The following is a 19,109-nucleotide window of genomic DNA, read 5'->3' as shown; positions in this document are numbered from 1 at the left end:
CTAGCCACCTGGTCATCACTGACTCTTTCCCCAAATCATAGAAACATGTTTTAGTATATCCCTTTAGAAAGTAAAGTAGAACTTCTAGACTCGCTCTTATCAGTTCTGCAACTACAGCCACATCTCCTTTCTCCTTTTCATCTCTGAATTAATTGGACACATTGTTTTAAGTAAGTCTCTTGAGTTCTTGTTTTCCAATTACATTTCAAGCCCCTTCCGAACAACTATCTTTCCCTTTTTGCATTCGGTTGAAACTACTCCTGCCAAAGTCTTTAACGATTTCTTAAGCTTTCAAAAGTACACTGTTTTCGTCTTTGCTTTGCTACAGTTAACCATGCTCTAATATGTTACTTCCCTTAAATGCCACAGTTCATCCCCTCTCAATTTTTTTCTCTCTCTAACCTTTCATTCAAAACGTGCTCTAGTAGATTCTCATTTTCTGCCCACCCAGTTAACTGTGATGGTCCCATAGGGCTGTAGCACTGTCTCCTCTATTGCTGTCCCTCAAACATCATCCCTTCATCAACAGGACATCAAAGCATTATGCCCTCTGCAATAAAAACTCCCTCTTGCCTCCCCTGTTTCCTCCTGCCTACACTAAAACCTCTTTCCTTGGCACCTCCTTGTGAATCACCGATCTCAACTCGGTATTGTTAAACTTAGTAATTCCCTCCAAGACCTCTCTTCTGCTTTTTCTCCCAGCCATGTGGATCATGTGTGTCATTCAGACCTGCTATTTGGGCAGGCCTTTTAATTCAGGCTTCATATTAGGTCCACTTTTTTGTGACTTGCGCGTGCTTTCTATTTCACAGCTCTACCCTCTCTGTCCACTCACACAGCTAATTATTTTGCTTACTCTCTCACCATTTCAGACACCAGCTACTGCAGTGCTTTTCTCCAGCCTTGGCAATTTACCTACCCTAATCCCTTCCAGGATACAGTAGGAAAGATAAGTTTCATAGCCTTTTAATTTGGCTGTGTCACCTTTCTCCATACATCGGTAAAAAGCTATAATCCCTTTTATCTAGCTGTATATAATTCATCTTTATTTTCCAGTATTTTAGCAGTTGTGCCTCATCGCATTTATCTTCTCACATTCAGGACTGAGAGATCAGCTCCTGCTGCTCATCAGACTTGCCCCATCATCCACTTGATATATTTTTAGTAAGCACCTCCTGTTTTTTCCTCATTGCCTCTAATGCTTGAAAAGAGCTCTCCAGAAACATTCTCAAAGCTATCTTATTTTCTTTCTTCAAATCTCCCCTTAGTACTCTCTGTTGTCAAGATGTCCTCAACTCAGTATTGTAACTATCTCCTGTCATGTGGAAGATTTCTTAATTCTACTGTGTGTTTCCCTCCCTGGACTCATATGTCATCTCATGATTTAGACTCCGTGTGCTTGGAACAGAGGTTGTATTTTTCTTCCATATTTCTACAGCATGTAGCATAGCGAAATCCTGCTCTGTGATTACAATTGCTCTGTGTTCATATGATAAAACAAAACTATCCTGACTATCAGAATTATTGCTTAGGATTGATATTTAGAGAAATATTAAGGAAGGTTAAGATTTAGAGCAATCTTAAACAGATTTCCTGCAATAAAAATCACGAGTGCTCACACATTAGATCTAAGAGTGGTTTTTTTGTCCCTGATATCATCAGGGAGCTGGAGTAAGAAATAATATCAGGGAACTGTACATAAGGAATCCTTAAAAATTACAAAACAGGGAAGCTTGATCCATGCTTTCTGTTCACTAACATGTATTGCCAAGAAAGAACACAATCATGTTTTCCCTATAGGTTAACCATATGCCAAGGTTTAGTTTTACAAGGTTTAATGAAGGCAAAATCTGATGCTGCAGCTATTTCTGCCAAAAAAGATTTATTGATTTATTGTGCTCCAGTGCTCCAAAAGCTAATGCAGTTTATTATGCTGAGGGACTCTTTAAAATAGGCATGAGATGAATCCATGATGGATATCTGTCTTCACGGTCATTTAATTTACATTGAACCCACCTATGATCTCAGTAGATTGAAGCCCTTAGTGTGACTATTACCATTACTCATAAAGTATATAAGCACAGTGACATCAAGAGGTATGATGTATCCTTAATGAGCTAATTTTTGATGGTGGAGTGATTGAGAGCAGCCCCTGCGTTCCAGATTGCCCAGAGGAAAGGTGACGGCTGTTCAACTACAGATGCACCTCTAAAGTAAAAATATATGTTGAAAATTCCCACCTGCAATATATCTTTTGTTGATGCCCAAGATCTCAAGAACTAGATGATAATTTATTACTGTTCTGTGATGGATGAACTGGCTGCTTCGGTTCTGTTGGGTCTCTCAAATACGTATTGATACGTTTAATTTTTAAGTGATGCTTTGGTGATTGTTTAATATTGGTGGCATGTCTGAAAACATTTTTTGGAAAGCTGAAGTTGTTAACTTATCTTACAAGTACCTTATAAATTTCCAGGTATACGGTATCTTATTAATTGCCAAACAAGCAAGCAGAAGGCACTGAATTTACAACAATGTTTAGGATCGATTTTGCCTTTGGGTTTGTCCACTGAATACACAGGTCATGATACTTCAGTATGTTACTGAGACACAATTATGTGGGTATATAAATGTATATATATACCTATAGCTGTACCTATATCTATATCAGAATCAATCTGTGCTTTTCAGTTTGCTTCTTACCTAGAAGAATGTTCACACAATACTAAAGAGATGAGCACTTATTGTACCTTGGGAAAGGAAGGTGGATTTAGAGAAACTTTCCTTTTTATTCATAACTTACTAAAAGTGGTCAAAATGGGCAAAGTGAGCACATAATACTAGAGGCTGGTTTCCATGTTGGAAGCCAAAATCTAAAACACGAACAAAAGTCACTGCACAGCAGTCTCTTAATAATATCTTGTTTCTCTATTAAGTAGGGACTCCTGACTTCTGCTGCTTCTTCCTGAAGGCAGAGAGCAGCTAACAAGCAGAGGAACAAGCTGGCATGGGGCACAAGAACTTGTTTCTCAAAGAGGACTTTTTGTGAGGGACAGTGTTTTGTCTGAAGACTAATGTGAGTGAAAGCTGGAAAGCAGACACAGGGTCATGCTTTTTGAGAGGCAGGACTTCCAGATCCATTAAACTGGGCACTTAGTGGGAGCTGGGAGGGAAAAAGGTCTTTGCAAAAGGTCCTTTCCCACACTACCATTTAGCAGTCCCTGGAACACATATGCCAAGGCAGTCTTAAAGACAGCTGTTTCTAAACAACTGCTTTTGCTGAATTCTAAAATGCATTCACGAGTGAAGGAATGATGGCACTTAATGTATAAAAGCAGTAGCATGGCTATATTGGTCCATATCACCCCAGACTGAACACTATGCATTTTGATACTCTTTTTGTACCACCTTTGCTTTGTGCATGTTCACATATGTGTGTACGTACAGGCATGTACACATGTAAGTTTATAGCAAAGGAAGAAAGTGGATTGCCATAGAGTGCTCTGTGCTTTCCCTAATCTATATGAGCACAGTTTTACAGGTGTAAGTTATCTATAGGTAGTGCAGAATTAGCAGGTTAAAAGAAAGTATTTTTTTCTGAGATTTTCTGCCATTCTTGTGTAGGTGAGAAGGGGTTCAAGAATATTCAACAAATCTCAAACTCATTTTTTGCTAATGAAGAAAGAAGGTATATTGTGTTTCTCTTAATGCAAATTACATGGATTTTGCAATACAAAATGTCACTCATTTACATTAAAAGTCATGGTTCAAAGTAATTGTGGTAAAATGTATAAATCCAGAATCTTATTTGATAAAACCTTAGCCAATTGTGCTGAAATGTTTCTGGACACATTAGAGCAGCAGATGTACACAAACCCTCCACAATACAGCAACCCATGACAGCTATTCACATGGAATAAAAAAAATGGAAGACTCTGCTTATCCATGTCGATTGTCGATCAATATGCACATTTATGAGCCTACACAAAGAAGATTACAAAAAAAAAAAATCCAAATTCTCTTCTTTAGTACTGTCACAAATGGAAGTAAAGATGGTTTTGATATTGATCAGATACCACTCAACAAAAGATTTTTCCCTGAAATAATAATTCAAGCAGGTAATATAATAAGGTACCTTATAATTTCTATTGTTTATTATAGTCAAACTCAAACTCTAGTCTAAACCAATTTAAAAAATAATATGCTGTAGTTGCATGCATAATAATGAGTCAAGTTAGTGTGCTGCATCATTTGGTATGCAGAACAAGCTCACTGAAGCTGAGAGTGAAACTTGCTTAAATATGAAAGCATCACGATTGAAAGCAAAAAAAGCTGCAGGGAATATAGACAATAAGCTAAGCAAAAGGGGAAAAAAGGGATAACAAGTAGGGTCCTAGTACAGGAGGAAGAAGAATAGGTCTATAGAAACAGAAGTATATTTTACCTGTCATCCTCTTTCCCTTCCTCAGCTTGGTCTTCTTGAGCTTTTTCATCATGCCCTGATCCTTTGATTTCCTCCTTATCACAGTTCTCTGTCACCTCTTGCCCTTCCCCTTTTTCATTAATTTCTTGCTCCTTTGCTTTTTCCTCCTCCTCCTCCTCCTCTTTTTCTTCCTCCTCAGGAAATATTCCATTTTGTTCATCCCCTTCCAGCCCTCCCTCTTTTTTTCCCTCTATATCCCTTGTCCTTCTGAAGTCAACAAAAATTGACAAAGACATGCAAAAAGAAAAAAGAAAAGAATAAATTAAAGTTAAGGTCATGGAGAAGAGCATGCATGAACTCGCAAGAAAGGAAATGCAAAAGAAAGGAAATAAAACCTAAAAGATGGAAGCAGTCATAAATTAAACCATGCTGGCTGAGACTCAAGCCTACTCTAGAGAACCTTGGGATGTTTTCTTAGGACAGTGTCTAAGTCCCTCTTCAAATAAAATTTGCATGGCAATACATCACATTTAGAAATGTATACAAAACTGTATGACAGAAATAATGTGGCCCTAACAGTGCTCATATAAGTAGCTGTTTAAACAATCTTTCCAAACACACGATTTCTCTCAAGAGGACATTTTTCTGAGAATTAATATAGGCTGGCATTGAATTTTGCTGAGAGATGCAGATGGGTTACACCTTCCAAGAAAAACAATCTTTCATTCGTTCTACAGGTAGAGCTCCTCTGAGTGTGCACAGGGCGCAGGCAAAGGCGATGTTGTGTTTTGCTCACAGATACACTGCGTACAACTTGTTGAAGAGTACTTCAATGGTTGTATGCTTACAGTTACGTTGGACTAGTGTAAATATTAAATAAATTGAATTGGTCTGTGTAAGCATTAAATAAGACTTCTATAAAAGTTCAGCAGCTCTAATTTAAAAGGAAATTAAGATGCCTGTGACATTGCTGGCACAAATTTTCAAGTTAAACTGTCTTTTCAGCTACATTATTTTACTAAATGGTTTTCAGAAAGTACAAATCTAAGTGTATCTAATGCTTGCTGACAGCACATGTTTGTTATTTTAGGGTATGTTAGTATAACCCAAGATGACAAAACTTGGCTAAAAACAGATACCATGAAGACTTCAAAAAGCATTAGATGAAGAAGACACTTAAACCAGTATTTTGCAATTTCCCTGCAAATTTCAAACTAGGCAAAACGTTAATTTCAAACACAAATGTTCAGTTACTTAAATTACATGGCTATGGCTGGCACTACAGCTCCTCGCACTCACCTTATTTTCTTGTTTCCTCTTGGACGCTCTGACTGGACGGACATGTAGCTTGTGCTGCTGAAACGTGAAGCACTGCTTGTCCGTGACACAGCGGAGACATCACTGACATCGCTGTCTGAAGACTTATTGGAAACATTGTCTGAGCCTCGCTGAGGATCCCGTCCTGACCGATACTGTAAGAGGAAAGGGACAAGGATACAGATGTTGTCAGTGACATATTACCATGAATCAGCTATGGAGCTGGTCCCTGATGCTATCTAAACTGCCTTTGTCACCAGACTGCCTGAATTTTTATAATGAAGTTTTTAACTGATACAGAGTACAAGTTATATCTTGGTTTCTATTAATTTTACTCTGCTTTGCTAGCCCATTCAAGCTATTGGCTCCTCAGCTTCTTCCATAGAGTGACTTGTACAAAACTTTCAGCTCCTCCAAAGGTTTCACAAACCTTAGCAAAGACATCTAAACCATCACAGAATATTCTTACCACAACTGTTTCACCAGTGCACAAAGCAAAGCAGAGAGACTTAATGACTTGCCCATGATTACTGAGCTCATGAAAAATTGAACAAAAGACAGAATGTGCTTCCTGCTATCTATAAAATACGTGTCTCTTTTGGGGCCTAGCCTATTTACAAGAACTTCTAGTTGACAAATGTTGATTTTTTTTTTTTTTTAAGTAAATAGATAGATGAGATTATCAAACCAGAGGACAGAGTGATGTAGCTGTGCAAACAAACCATGCATGTTACTGAACTGCTGGGCTGGGAAGTCTGAAAGAATGGGACAGGACTAGAGATAATTTGTACTGACAATGTACTAATACCTCAGAAACTAAAAAATTACAATAGTATTTGAACTTTTTAACAGTATATTCCAAACATGGAACTGGCAGGTGACTGATGGCCATACAAAATAAGCAATGTTTTGCAGAGGTATTCAAGTTAGATCTGAACAAAATATTATAGCTATTTTTTCTTGTTACACAAATTAGCTCTAAATTAATGCTAAATCTGTGCCACTCTGCATTGCACTACGTGCAGATATAATGAATAGCAGAAGGATATTTTTCCCTCTCCTCTTCATACACAGACATTTCTGTGTATACAGAAATCTGATGAGTTACTATTGATAATCTTTCCAGAAAAACAGTACTGCAAGATGAATTGTCAGTGATCACCAGCTAGTTGTTTGGCTGCCATGGAAAGAAGACAGTATGGAAAGATGTAAAGAGCAGCACAGACAGGACTGAAAGAGAACAATGGGGGAAAATAATCTGCATAATACATCAGTGGCTTGTTGAACTCTTGGGGGTAGCAACATTGGGCTCATCCACCTGGAGAAAATAATTCACAATGTAAAGTGACAGATCTGTGTAGTCCTGCAGAAGAGAAGGGTGTCCAGGTTTGGCTATCAAATTTGTCTGGTTTTTATAGTTTTAGAATAACTGTCTTTCATGAAGTACACAGATCATTTCCTTCTGTTCTTTTGCAAGGAATGTTACACTGGGAAATATTCTGAAAGACTGTGCAGTGTCTAAATAGCATTTCAGAATAGCATTTGAGTGCTTATTTACCATAAATGAATTTTACACTTAGAAGTAGTAAGTTATTTTGCCTATTTTAAGACAGAAATGAAATAAAAAGAAAAAATGCTCATGCAGGTTACGCTGTACACATGTTGCAGACAGTGACCAAGCACAACCTGAACTGCACGCTTACATAAAATGGTTGCACATGCTGCAGCTGGCTTCCTGATCTGTACTAATTTACAGTATTTGTGTCCATTGACAAACCACTCAAGCTCTCCCCAGCCTTTAAGTGTGAGAGTGCACTTAGCCAGACATAAACTCACAGAGTGTCTCTGTGATTACATTTAAATGTTGTAATATTTACTGACTGTTTTTACTGATGCCTTTAATATCTTTGCTTGATAAAGAAGACAGTACATATTATTATTGATATATTCATTTGGGAACATAAAAACAATGATAAAACAGCTGTCCTGATCAGCAGAGATAATAGAACATTATACCAGAATAAAAGGATTGTTCTTTTTCAGCAACTCCTTTTAAAAGAGCAACTACTTAGCCCTTTGGAGAAGAAAAAACCAACTATGTCTGGTGAAATGTGTATATATTGAGTCCCATCTATTCAGTTCCACCCACCTAACCCTCCCTAGAATAATTCTGCATTGAAGACCAAGTTATGAGTGCAATTCGTGTTGATTTAGCCTAAAACTACCAAGACTGGGAAGTACAGCCTGGTGTACTGGGCTACCACCACGCACCACAGAAAAGGCAACGCAGAGCTGCCCTCAGGCCTTCAGTCTTTGCCGAGGCTCCCAAGCAGATGTACTTGCTGTGAGAACCCTGTGCTGCCAAGGCTACGCTGCTACTGGCTCCCGACAGAGCTAACGTACAGCCCAGCTGTGCGTGCCTATAGGAACAGCTGTCGTGTTGACAGTGGCTAGTGACCTCAGGGTAGACACAGTGCTAGCATTACAGACCTAATGTGGCTGTCCTTTGGGAAAATAAGATAGACCGTAGTGTCAGACATAGAGATTGATGGAATTGTTAATTACATTCCAATTAGGGGATAGGTAATTACTTGTGGTGACTCATAGAATAACAGACCTCAACCTGCAGATCCCACACTGAGCTTGCCAAGCAGTCCATGGAAATGAGCCCTTCTAAATTAAATACTTGCAAGCAACATAAAGCAGCAAAGGGTATCAGCACTGCACAAAGTTATTCTAAAGAATCATTCTGCAGCAAACTGAAAGCTTCAAAAACCTATGCTTTTGATTTTGTCTGTTTCATTTCCACACCTGGAGAACATCAGTTCTTAAAATACGTTTTTCATAGCAAAGTGCTGTATATAACAAATCGACATTTTCATAAATAAAACAACCTTACTGTATTTTTTTTTTAAAAGCTAATGCAATAGTAATAATCTAGTGATATATGGTGAAGATTGATAATTGCTATGGCAAGAAAAGCAACTTAAAGGTAAATCATTTCAGAAATATAATGTGAAAAAAGATCATCAGATCATTACCTTGTCTCTTTTTTCTTAGTTGTATGTAATGGTACTTCCCATCGAATGTTTTCAATCAGGTCAGATGGCACAGAAATATTATTTGACCTTTACTATTTCAGGATGTTTTAGATTTCAAATTGGGAAAGTTAATGGATCCTTTCATTAAATCTGAATGTCTTAATATATAATATTTGGTTTTAAAAGTTTTATTTGCACATTGTCTGAGTTACAGTCTCAGCATCTGCTAGCTGCCTACCAAAGTAACATCTAGAAACTGAACCTAAATTGTCTTTCTTGCTGGACAAAGCTCAGACACCTCATATTCATCCATTAACTCCACTCCAAATTGCTCTTTATTCTGCTGCTAAGGTCTACTTTTGAATTTATATCATCTGACTTAATTTTGTTTAGGAAATGGATTATAATAGTGAGTGTATTGCATGTTAGTGTTTCAGTAACTGCAGCACAGAATACAAAAGGAAACATACTGCTTGTCTGACAGAAGCCATGCTGGCATTTCAATTTTACATTTGTTTCTTAAATTGCAATTCTATATAAGGCAGTTTCTGAAGTTCTCCTTTGCTCTCTGCCTCAACAGTAAAATGGCACTTCTACTGTGCGAATATTGATTTTATAAAAGTATTAGTTCTTTCATGTCATACACTCTGACTGTAAAATGAACCATTTTTGCATGATTTTGTACTATTCTTTCTTCAGTTTTTGTGTGGCTAAAGTTGCCCCAAGGATTACATCATCATATATTTCATATACCTCCTTGTTTCCTTCCTCCAAATTTCACTTTCTTTTTTTGTAAATGTCACCAACTGTATGATAAGGTCAACTATTAGACTGAAAAGGTCATTATTAACCAAGTGCCATCCACCCGTTGTACTTGAAACACTGCTACCATTTCCAATCCCTCTCCACTGCTGTCCCTACGTACCGTGCTGTAGGAGCCTGCACTGTCTGAATGCACACTGCTGGGGAACTGCAGCCCCTGGGGCTGGATCCTGGCAGTGGCATGGCCACATGTTTGGATCATCAGATCCAGCAACTACCCTGTATGCTCCAATTTCCCACAGAAGAAAATATGGGCACGAGGACAGTAAGGGAGCCTCATGTGCACTAAGAGCTGCCCCGGTCTGGACAATCAGGAGGTCCAGGCTGTGGTGAAGTGCACTTGCCTACTACGTAGGTTAATTAAATACTGTTTCTTTTTAATTTTTTTCTTTTTTCTTTTTTAAATAACAGCCACAGCAGTAGGAAAATTATCTCCTGACTTTTCCCCATGCTGGAATTATATGCCTCTTTTATTGGAATAAGGTTAAATTTTCATTTCCAACCCAATCGAGACTCATATAACATAGGCAGCATTCTGGACTTTACGACCCCTAAAGCAGTAAGACTAGCCAGCCTCTTCAAGCTGTTCCAACAATAGGAAGTCTGCTGCAAGCAGAGGGTTTGATTAAAAGTCACTTTTGTATTTTTAATAGTAACCTGATTTTGTCATATTTTGCTGTATTGAAGAATGGGATAAATTTCATTATTACAGATTCTATCAAACAAGTTTTAAAGTTTCTAAAAGCCCTTTCCCCTGCATTAGTAAAATAATCAGCTGGAGACCCTAATAAAGTGGCAGTTAGGTGTTTGTGCCAATATCTTGTAGCTGCAATAGATTACTTTTCTGTAGTAGTGAATTCGAGATTATTAAAGCTGAAAAACAAATACCTGCTTTGCTTGCTAATACAACCTCTGCAAACATTTTGACCTCTTTGTGAACTACCACTGTATGACTGACAAGCCACATGGAGCTACAACTGCTCTGATACTTATTTCTCGAAAGAAACTGTTTTGGAACTTCTAATTCAAAGGGAGTCTTAAAGTGTTTTATATTGCTTTAATCTATTGTTACCACTCTTCCATCTTGGACTATACAGTCATGCAGTTGTCCAGGCAATTGAAATTGTCAGTGATTTCCAACCGTCTTTCTATTTTATTATCTTTTTTTCTTCTGTTTTATAGTCTACTCATCAGTTTTTATTTGCTAGCATTTACATAGGAACATGTAAATCTGGTCAATGTTTTTACTGATCAAAATGTTGGGAAGATGTTTCAGACAATTGTCCATTGTGCTCCTAGAAGAAGATTAAAGAACCATTCTGGACTGTTTCAATAGTTCTTTGCCCTGCTGACAAAAGCTCTCTAGCAGCCAGAGCACAGCAATTGTATGAAATGTTCTGTAATTCCAGCTGTAGCTTTTGGTGCAAGTTCACAGCCTCTAAAGGCATTGCAAAGTTTAGTTACCACACATCATTTGAATGAATGTTATTGGATTGTTTGATTCTTCCTAAAACCTTTGTTAATGGCTGCCTAATGAAGTCTGCCATTAAAAATAAAGCCAAATACTTACTAATATTTATAACAACAACATTACATTTATATAAAGCAAAAGATTCTAAGCCCTTTTTACAAAATACCATATACAAATGAATACATAGAGAGGATATATGTTTAATCTGTAGCTTGCATACACACAAACTCAAGATGAAGGCTATGATGAATCTGCCCTTGCATGTAATTCATACTTAGCCAATTCAATAATCTGTGCGTACATTTGTCACTCCTGTCAGGCTCCATCAAGGCAACTGAGGTACATCTAGCCAGGTCAGACTTTGCCAGCCCTGCTTTAGCTATCAGCTGCACATAGCATCCATCAGTCCCTTGGGAGATTTAAGGACTGACCAGGGACCTTAATTCTTGCACTGCTCTGGTATTAGGTATATAATAAGCTGCACAGTTGCCTTGGGCTTCTCAATATGGAGCTATAACCAGTTCTAGCTCAGACTAATTCTTGGCTGCTGATCCTGATTTCTGCTTTTTAGTCCGGGATCCTATCCTGTATTCCTCCTTTTTATTCCTAATTCTTGGATCCTGCTTTCTTAGCCCTGTATTTGGCTTCTGGTGAGTCCCACTGGCACTGTTCCAACCCTGTTCTCTCTTCAGCCCATTCTTGCTCTGCATTAGGCACCCCTTGATCTCCTGACCCTGGCCCTACTGTGCCTCTCTTGGCATTCTTGTCTTGCACTAGCATAAAAGAGAGAGCTACACATGGTGTTGCTACTTCTGAGCAGTACAGTTCTTGAACCAGTAAATCCAGCTGGATGTAAGGTGGTTTCCTATACATCCATTCCTTGCCTCCATTCCTTATCCAAGATAATTTTTTCCCATTATTCAGAACATCCCAATCTACTTCTACCTTAAATAAAAAGAGCTAACTGTAACCTGATTTGCGAACCCCACCTTCTAAACCATCCTAATCTCCAGTAAAGTTAGGCCACCAATTGAAACATGTTGGTAAAAAGGAACATCCATATTTCTATTGAACATGTGAAAAAAACCCCTACTTCAGAAGTTCTCACATCTTTCCCGTAGTGGTTTAGTGCCATCTGTTTATTGATTTCACTAATCAGTGCTCATGTATACAGTCTTACAAAGGAGCTCCTAAAACCTGATTTCACTACGGGACTACGCAATGTTGCAAACAGCATCCTACTGCTAAATTAGTAAATTAAAACTGAACAATGAAAAAGATCGAGCAAGTCAGCAGTGGGCCTTGGCAGCAAAGAAAGGCAGCCTTGGTTGCGTTGACTGGAACATAACCAGCAGATCAAGGGGAGTGTTTATTCCCCTTTACTTGCAATCACTAGACCACATCTAGAATATTGTATCCAGTTTTGAGACCCCAAGTACAACAATGACATTGATAAACTAGGATGAGTTTATTGGGGGGCCACCAAGATGGCTGGGGCCAGAGTATTTGCCCTGTGAGGAGAGGCTGAGGGAGCTGAGCTTGTTCTGCCTGGAGGAGTGATGGCTTTGGGAGTACCTAAGAGAGTCATACAGGGAGGATGTCAAAAAGACAGAGCCAAGCAATTCACAGCAGCTCTGGCTGGTATAAGAAGGCACATTTTTACCACAGGTACAATGAAGCAGTGGATCAGGTTGCCCAGACAAGTTGTGCAGCTTTCATCCTTGAATGTTTTCAAGACCTGACCGGACAAAGCTCTGAGCAACCTGTGCTGATTTCACAGCTGACCCTGCTTTAAGCTAGGGGTTGGGCTAGACAGCTCCCAAGGTCCCCTCCAACCCCAATTACTCTGTCATCCTACAGGTCAAGGTGATCCAGGAGCTGAAGAAGAAACTGCAAGGGCAGCAGTAATGCAGAAGCCGCCAAAGGATAACTGGAAATCTAGAGGGTGGCAGTCTGGAGGCAAGCCAAAGCAAAAGACAAAAAATCGTCTCCTTAACATATGTTGGCATATGTTGCAATTTTTTTAAGAACCCCCTAAGTGCACAATGTGAAATAGATATAGGAAAGCACTAGAAAATATTCTGGGATTACATCAAGGAGAACTTACAGGACCTGCAAATATTTGGTAAAGTAGAAAGCAGCTCTTAAGAAGTATTTGGGTCTTTTAGTGAGTTTGAGAATTAGCTTGTCAACAAGTTTGTCTTCCTACAAAGAAATCTGTTCCTGCAGTCAGTTTCAAAACACCAAGCAGTCTCTTGTTCTGATGTTCTTTTTCATAAAATATGACTTTTGGAAGATCAAGACAACCTCTAATTTCAGCTGCATTGATATCTGTTCTGAAATCAAGCTGTTATAGATGCAGAATTAATTCATAAAGGTAGCATCATCCAGTCAAGGGAACTAAGCGTTCTTATTTAATCTTACTTTAAGTCAGGACCAAATTTTACAAATTTTGAAAGGAGAGAGCACTGAAAACTCTCTGCTGGGGTATATGAAGTTACCACATTATTTCAAAGGCTGTTAAAAATCACAAAGACACTGTTTAAAATCCCATCTGTCCTACGAAAAACACGTTGAGTAAAAAACTGTTGTTTAAGGTAAAGTAGAAGACAGGTGAAACAACACAAGGACAATTCTAAGCACCACCTCAAAAAATTCCTTAAAAGGCAAGCCAAGATGTGTTGCACACTGGAGTGAAAACATAAGGTTTATAATGGCCAAGCAGATGTTTCATAATATCTCATCAAAAGCTACCTTAAAGTCACTAACCACAGAGAGAGCTTTTACTCCAATCATCAAGTCATTGGAACAGGACTCTCGGACATGACATTTCATAATAACAAAAGGCTACCACCACTGGCCTGCATCCTTCGGTAGTATGCCTCATGTACTATAGAACTAGACATCTACTTTAAAAAAAAAGACAACTAATTTCTATTATCTATCAAGGAAAGTAATTGAGATTTTTAAGAAGAGTTTTCATAGTCTGAATATTAAAGTAAGGTCATCTTTTCCATGGTTCTAGTTGATTCTGACAGATTAAATGAGGTAGAAGAGAGATCCAGGTTTAGCATATAGCTAGGGTGAAACACCGGTAATTGACTGTATAAATTGGAATGAATAGAAAATCTCATGTGTCCTGTGGATGGACTTCACCTTGTTACAAGATCTGATGATTCAAACGTGCCTTAATAAGTTATAGGTGAACCATGGAATGCTCTCATGTAGCCAGAATATTCCCAACAATTTTTGAACAAAAGCAAAGATCTTGAAGAAATATGAGTCTACATAATATGAAGGTAAATAAGTATGAGCTTCAAAAGAAGAACCCTTTAATGAGAATTAAGGATAGGAGGATGTCCATCAGTCCCCTTTTTCTGACATGAAGGTAACTCAGGAAAGCAGGCAAAACGGAAAATAAAACAAAGCTCTTTCTAAGATTTATTTGAAACGTTTGCTGTCTAAATTTCCCTTCATACTGCTGACCTTCTCCTGAATTTTAACTGCTATTTAAAACAGGGTGGAGTCAGTCACCAAGTTTCACTTTAGAGAAACAGGTCCACAGTCTGGCTTTGTGATGGTGGGTAATAAACTCTTGATGTAAATCTTCTCAAACTCATTAGCGTCTTTTTAATTGCCACAGATTAACTTCTTGACTATCTTATACAGAAGGACAAATATCTATTTAAAATAGAGATCAGCAATCCTTTAGCATTCCAGAACACTGTGCCAAGTCTCCTGAAGGTGCATCATCATGGACGCTGCTCACTGTAAAATATCTGAGCTGTTCAAGTCAGGGTGATTACAAAAATGCAGGTGTCCAGGGCTTCACAATCTACTGTGCAACTGCATTTAACGGTACGTCCAGTGCTTTATCTCCTGGTGAACTCCAGCATGTTCGTTAGGACAAATTGGTGAGCCTGCCTACAGTTAACTCACTTGTTCAATGGGTTCAGTTTCAGTGATAACTCTTAGTTCTGTTTCTGGTCTGGTTTAGTCTTCTACCTCTAGTGAATCCTACTTACATTGGATAAACAGAATCAAAGTGTGCTTCCTGTATTTGCTTCTGTTCCTCAAGCTGTTCACATGCCATTTCTATCACTACTGCACTCAAAATCTCTTGCACTTCATGCAGTCCTGCCACCCAGGCAGCAGCTTATTTTTCGAAGAGACTAAGGAGGCAGGATTTCGGTTTTAAGAAATCCTCTTTTGCCTCTGATCGTTCTACCTAATTTGGGCTTCTTTGAGATGTTACTTTGCAAACACAAGCTAGGAAGTCAAACAATACGCATTTTAAGGAGTCCTCATTTAACCTGGATTTTAAACTACATTTCCATAATTTCTTTTAGTCCTTGGATCATAAAACCAAAAACAAATAAAAAGAGATGGAAAGGCAACCATCTTTTCTTATCACAGAATTTCTGTTTCATTACACTTTATTTCACCCCAAAAGCCTGTTAAGTATTTTAGCATACCTGATGGTTTGAGAACAGAGATATGAACTTCCCCCTTAATCCTACTTTCCCTATGTAACATTTAAATATGACTTTCACTGAATTTGTCCTAGGACACAGCACCTTCAAAGGAATTCATGCTAAAGAGAACAGCTGGATTGACACATGGGACATCTGGTGAGTGCTTATACCTGTAAGCAGAAGTGCCTAAGGATATAAATATATCTTTGTATGATTCCACTTTTTAAGTCCTTAAATCCATAGACATCAGAGGGTAGCCTCCATGATTTGACGGAAGGTCCCATAATTTTTTTTCTTAATCTCTTGTTTTCACTGATTATTAGAATACATCTTGGAAAATCCCTGTACAATAAGAAATATATGAGCTCAGCTGATAATTTGTCTACAAATTTGGGAAACAAATCTGCAAGATGTAGATACCACCATCTCCCCATCTCCTTATCCCTCCATAGGCAAGTTAAACTGCTTAGAAAACACTACCTTTCCCTAAAATGTATTTCCTCAGCAGCTTTACCCTTGTTACACTGCAACTAGGGGAAAAAAGGCTACAGGGAGATTCTGAGCATGCAAACCGCTCCTAGGGAATAGAGAAACTGAACTCTCTCTTTAGTCATTGTGCTTCAGTTCTCAAAGAGGGACTAATTAGAAAACATGTATTACTTATGTCTGTCATACCGCATTGTAAATACTATAATAATTTAACTTTTTGCTTGCTTGTAAGATTAATTTGAATTCACTTTCACAGAAAATATGCAACACCTATTGACATTACTTACAACTTCAATTTTATCACATAGAACGATTTAACAGTAGGATAATAATAGGTAATATTTCCAGAAAAGAAACAAAAAACAATTCAATTGAAACTGTATGAGAAATTTAGATCATTTCACAAGACAGGTATCTATATTGGAACTATTCTGGGGTCAAAAACTCTTTAATGTCTATGAATTATGAGAACCCTTGAAGTCATTTTCATTTTACAGATGTTTCCTTAGCATACCATTAACATAGCATTTCCTAAATTTATGTGACTAGAAACTAGTTTAGAATTGGGAAAGGAAACATTTCTAACTGCCTCCTAAAAAACACCCAAGTTACTTCTTTACAATTCTTGAAACTGAAAGTCAGCCTGTTTACCAGAAGTGAATTTGCATTATAGTCTCTTAGATATAGAAAACTATGTCACAGTGTTTTGAATTTTGTTTTTAGAAAATCATATTCAAACTACATAAAATGCAGATATTATTAATTAGCTAGTTGCTTCAGATTAAACTGCAGATGTATGCAAATCACTAGAATTGTTTTTTACCTGTGGCATGTGTCACTTGATAGAGAACAGAAACAGGATGATGCATCCTGGTTCTCTGAAATTTAATGGATCTAAGACACTCTATATGGGGAAAAGAATAAAACATCTTTTAAATATTTTACATAGTTTACAGAAAAAAGATATATCAGATAAATTTTACTGTGATAACACAAGTTGAACTTTTTGACAAAACTGGTTGTATGATAGATGAATTTTTTTCCTCAGCATAAACTAACTCTGGAAGAAACACAATTTCCAAACTTCTTTTCAGCATGGTACTTAAGGTTATTAGATGAAAAATCTCTATATATTCAAGGCACAGATTTTGGACAAGATGCTCTTTTATGGGGGGAAAAAAAAAGAGGTTTTGTTTATGCAGACCTTAATTTATTTGGTAGTTTTGCTAAAATTTCATTTTCTCCTATCTTGGATTACTAGTAGTAGAATAAGTTTGCTGCAATAATTTAACTATTCTACTTTTTGTATTATAAAAATGAACACCTTTGGGGTACATTATTATTCTGTTCAGAAGTAAGGATTAAATTTTCAGGACTGTTTTTATTTTTTTTCTTGTTATTTCTTGTTATTAGCTGATTCCAGACTGTCAGTGAAACCTCTGGTAAAACAAGGATTTCCATCTGCAGAAGGAGGATAATATTCCTTCTGATGTATTACTGAAGAAAATATTGTATTGCCTAACACTAAATCAATAATAATTCTTGTAAGCAAAGACTTTACTTCCAACAAATGACAGTCAGAAATACCATAGGTTAGAAGGGCCACAGAGGTAATGTCATTTCTTAGTAACATTCTCACGAGAAGTGTTGCTGAAGGCATTAAGGCTTTACAAAAGAAAGCCCTCTCTATGCTGAGACTCCAAGGTCCTGACCCTACTTTGCTTAGCTCCATCACGCAGAACCAGCTTCTACAGAATAATGGTGGTGTGTTACATATCCATCCAAATCCTTCATATATACTACTTGCAATACAGATGCTTGAAGACACCATTATATTCACTAAAATTAACTGCAAGAGATGATGTAGTTAAGATACTTCAAAAAAAAAGAATCAAAAAAATGCAATACCTTGGGGAAATCTGATTGAGATACATAGCTTTTTTCTTGCATGACAGATGGCAAAAATTCCTCAGAACCACAAATCTGTTGTTTGGGAAAAGGATGATAAACTGGCAAAATTTCCACTGATAACTCTGTGGCTGCCATCAAAGAAAATCAACCTGTTTAATCAAGAGAAGCACTCCCAGAGACCGAGCTGAAGAAACCAGCCACACTGCTAAAACCACTTCACAGGCCTCATCGTTAGAGTCAGAATTTCAGATGATTACAGTAAGCTCTGGGCAAATCCTCCCTCTGAGGCATGCCCAGCAGAACCGTGGGGAGCGGCTCTCGCGGGCCGTCCCAGGAGCACCTTCTCAGGCTGTGGCAGCACCGGAGAGCCGGGCTGGTCTCCTGCTGCTCGTAATGTCCGATAGTGCTCGGTGGCCCCGGAACCACCAGCCGTGAAGCAGACAAAGGTCCTGCTTCTTCATTTTGAATCCTACATGTTCAAGCAGGCTTCATGCAAGCACTGCACTGGGACTTCAGGTCTATCCTTTCTACCTGCGTGCCACCCTTTCCTTGTTTTTTCAAGGTCAACAGCCTAGCAAATTGATCTAGCAAACATGTTTCCATCTAGCCGGAACCACTGCTCTACCCTTGTTATCTGTCAAACGTGAATAATGTCCTTTTTGCGCCTATTCTGCCTGGCAGAGAATTAAGTGGCACAGACTGCAGTCTGGTGTGATACGTCTTATCATAGATGATTATTCTCATTTCTTGGAGCTCTCTGACTGTTGCAGCAATTCAATTAAGTTCATATATTCTCTATTTTTGAATGTCACACTTTGGCACCCAGATATTTAGTACATATTTCCCAGTTAATTTTCTTTCTTGTTTTCCATAGATTTTCTCATTTATTATCAGCATAACATCAGTTTCAGCACATCTTAGATAATTAATTCAAGCACAGTCACACTATTTTATACATTAATTGTTACTCAGTTCAATAGCATCTTGGAACTTCTTTACAGCTTAAATTCAGATAAGAACTGTAAACAGAAATAATTGAATTTACTATGAAAAGATAGCCACTTTGAAACAAAATAGACTAACAGTTTAGTAATTCACATGTCTATACAAAGCAGTTCTGAAAGGAAAATATCTTCTACTACAAAAAGGCTGAAAGGATT

At 37.9% G+C, this 19,109-nt stretch overlaps 1 protein-coding gene across 41 annotated transcripts in view; it reads right to left on the bottom strand.

The window, feature by feature from the left end:
• The window catches only part of RIMS2 (regulating synaptic membrane exocytosis 2), a 489,382-nt gene that overhangs the window by 68,854 nt on the left and 401,419 nt on the right, over positions 1-19,109 (bottom strand). For 17 of the 41 annotated variants that reach the window (XM_075023763.1, XM_075023767.1, XM_075023753.1 and 14 more), the window contains one exon: positions 5,723-5,895. The exons of 22 other annotated variants lie outside the window; for them this stretch is intronic. In XM_075023763.1, coding sequence (XP_074879864.1) covers positions 5,723-5,895 — 173 coding nt within the window. Of the gene's footprint in view, positions 1-4,444; positions 4,691-5,722; positions 5,896-19,109 lie in introns of all 41 variants that reach the window. 2 more of the 41 variants (XM_075023751.1, XM_075023752.1) reach the window with 1 other exon arrangement.

The sequence above is a fragment of the Buteo buteo genome, chromosome 3 (assembly GCF_964188355.1).
Source record: "Buteo buteo chromosome 3, bButBut1.hap1.1, whole genome shotgun sequence".
NCBI classification, from domain to species: Eukaryota; Metazoa; Chordata; class Aves; order Accipitriformes; family Accipitridae; genus Buteo; species Buteo buteo.
This window is presented reverse-complemented; position numbering and strand designations above follow the sequence as displayed.